This window comes from Chionomys nivalis, chromosome 10 (genome assembly GCF_950005125.1).
Source record: "Chionomys nivalis chromosome 10, mChiNiv1.1, whole genome shotgun sequence".
NCBI classification, from domain to species: domain Eukaryota; kingdom Metazoa; phylum Chordata; class Mammalia; order Rodentia; family Cricetidae; genus Chionomys; species Chionomys nivalis.
The window spans coordinates 9,650,906-9,652,907 of record NC_080095.1 but is presented as its reverse complement, the minus strand read 5'-3'; the positions used below and the strand labels follow the sequence as shown (position 1 = coordinate 9,652,907).

The 2,002-nt window shown below is 39.5% G+C and overlaps 1 gene segment (V, D, J or C); it reads right to left on the bottom strand.

Annotated features, from left to right (window-relative positions):
- Positions 1-233: 233 nt before the first annotated feature.
- Positions 234-730, bottom strand: LOC130882789 (Ig heavy chain V region 3-6-like). The segment is given in 2 exon segments: positions 234-565; positions 688-730. Coding segments are annotated over 2 exon segments (375 nt in total).
- Between the last annotated feature and the right edge of the window lie 1,272 nt (positions 731-2,002).

Genomic DNA, 2,002 nt, shown 5'->3' with positions numbered 1-2,002 from the left:
TGGAAGTTCTCAACAAATATCAACTAAAATGTAAAGAATTTCTAAGTATTTCCACAAAAATCAGGAACAAGTCAACCTCTATTTTCTCTGTTCTTGGGCAGTTAGAAGAAAAGCCAGAAAAAAACCACGTGTTTTTCTTTCTCTGCCTGCAGTTTTTAAAGTTCCTGAGATCAGTTAGGACTGAGCTCCCCCTGCTGGTCCAGAGGTCCTCTACAGGGAGGTTTGTGTCTGGGCTAATGCTGAAGTTCCCACACTGTGTCTCTTGCACAGTAATATGTGGCTGTGTCCTCAGTGGTCAGAGAGTTCAGCTGCAAGAAGTACTGGTTCTTGGATGTGTCTCTAGTGATGGAGACGCAGCTCTTAAATGACGAGTTGTAACTTGTACTACCACCACTACTTATGTACCCAATATACTCCAACTTCTTCTCTGGGGACTGTCTGATCCAGCTCCAGTAGTAACCACTAGTAATGGAGTAACCGGTGACAGAGCAGGTGAGGGACAGTGATTGTGACGGCTTCACCAGGCCAGGTCCTGACTCTTGAAGCTGAATCTGGGACAGAATTCCTTCAGACAAAAAAAAAAAAAAAAAAAAAAAAAAAAAAAAAAAAAAAAAAAAAAAAAGAATTCTGTCAGTCACATGTTGTCAGAACCCCACATGGACACATGTATGAAGTGGGAACACTCACCAGGAAAGGCCATCACCAGGTAAAGAAGATCAAACAGTTTCATCTTCTAGAATACACCTCCTTTTCTTCAGAGGATAGCCTCCTAGAGAGAACTGTGATCTCCCACAGTACAGGAGGGGATTTAACACAGAGCTAGAAGATACATTTGCATGAGGGAAGTCAGGCTAGACTTTATAAACTAGGGATGCAGACCACCCTACTGGGTTATTACAATATGGTCAACAGTGTCTCTGACTTCCTACAGATAGAGTCTGGAATAAGAGAGCATAGGTACTATACTCATCATAGTAAACATATCTTGGCATGAACCCGCATCCACTTCCTAGCCTACCCTCTCCATCAAATTCTTCTTTTCCTGTATTTTTAGGTCACAACTCAGTGCCAACCTTCTGTTCATGCTACATTTCCTGAGTTCTTGATTTTTGATTAGTATGACCACACTGCTATTAATGTCATTCTCTTTTCTCACCCATGAGATGAAATTGTGCATGTGTAACAATTTTTGTACAGTTTAAATATGCATTATTCTCACTGGTTACTAAAAATCTGACTGGTCTACACCTGGGTAGGAAAGTTGGTGCCAGCTAGTAAGCCTAGGAGAATTCTTAGAAGATGAAAGGCAGAGTTCCAAAAAGACACCAGGAGATGCAGAGGGAGAAGTACGGGATGGAGGAAAGATAAAGACAAGAGCTATGTGGAAACATATAGAATCAGAGAAATGTGTTAATAGAAATAAAATGAGTAACAATCCAAATATACTGGATGAACATTTAAAATTTTTATTAATTCTCAGTTTATGTTATTTGTTTACAGGCAGACTGGGGAAAGAAAAGTCTCCTACAGCTTTCCATCTTTCCTAGGAAATTTGACCATTGACATATTGCTGTTGTATAGGGACCACACCTAATTCTTAATCCATCCAGTTTGTGGAATGTAGAGCAATCTCATTCTGAGAGAAGCAGCTGAGAACTCTTCAAACCATGGACTTGATGAAGGCATCTTGTATAGTATTGAATGTCCCAAGTTCTCTCACACTCAGAATATTGTCAGGCTTTAGATCTCTGTATCTGTTCCAATCCTCTGCAATAGGAAGCTTCTCTGCTCATGGCTGAGCAAGCCACTGGAATTTGCTTGTAGCAGAATGTTATAGAGAGTCATTTTAATGTAATGTTATATTTTGAAAGAATGATATTTATTTTTCTGTAGTTTCCAGATTATCTCTTCTCAGATTATTGGTCACTCAAGTAGTGTAGAGTATGGGTTCTATTTCTTGGAAAAGTCTTAATGCATAGCAGATATTGTTGGTTACTCAAAA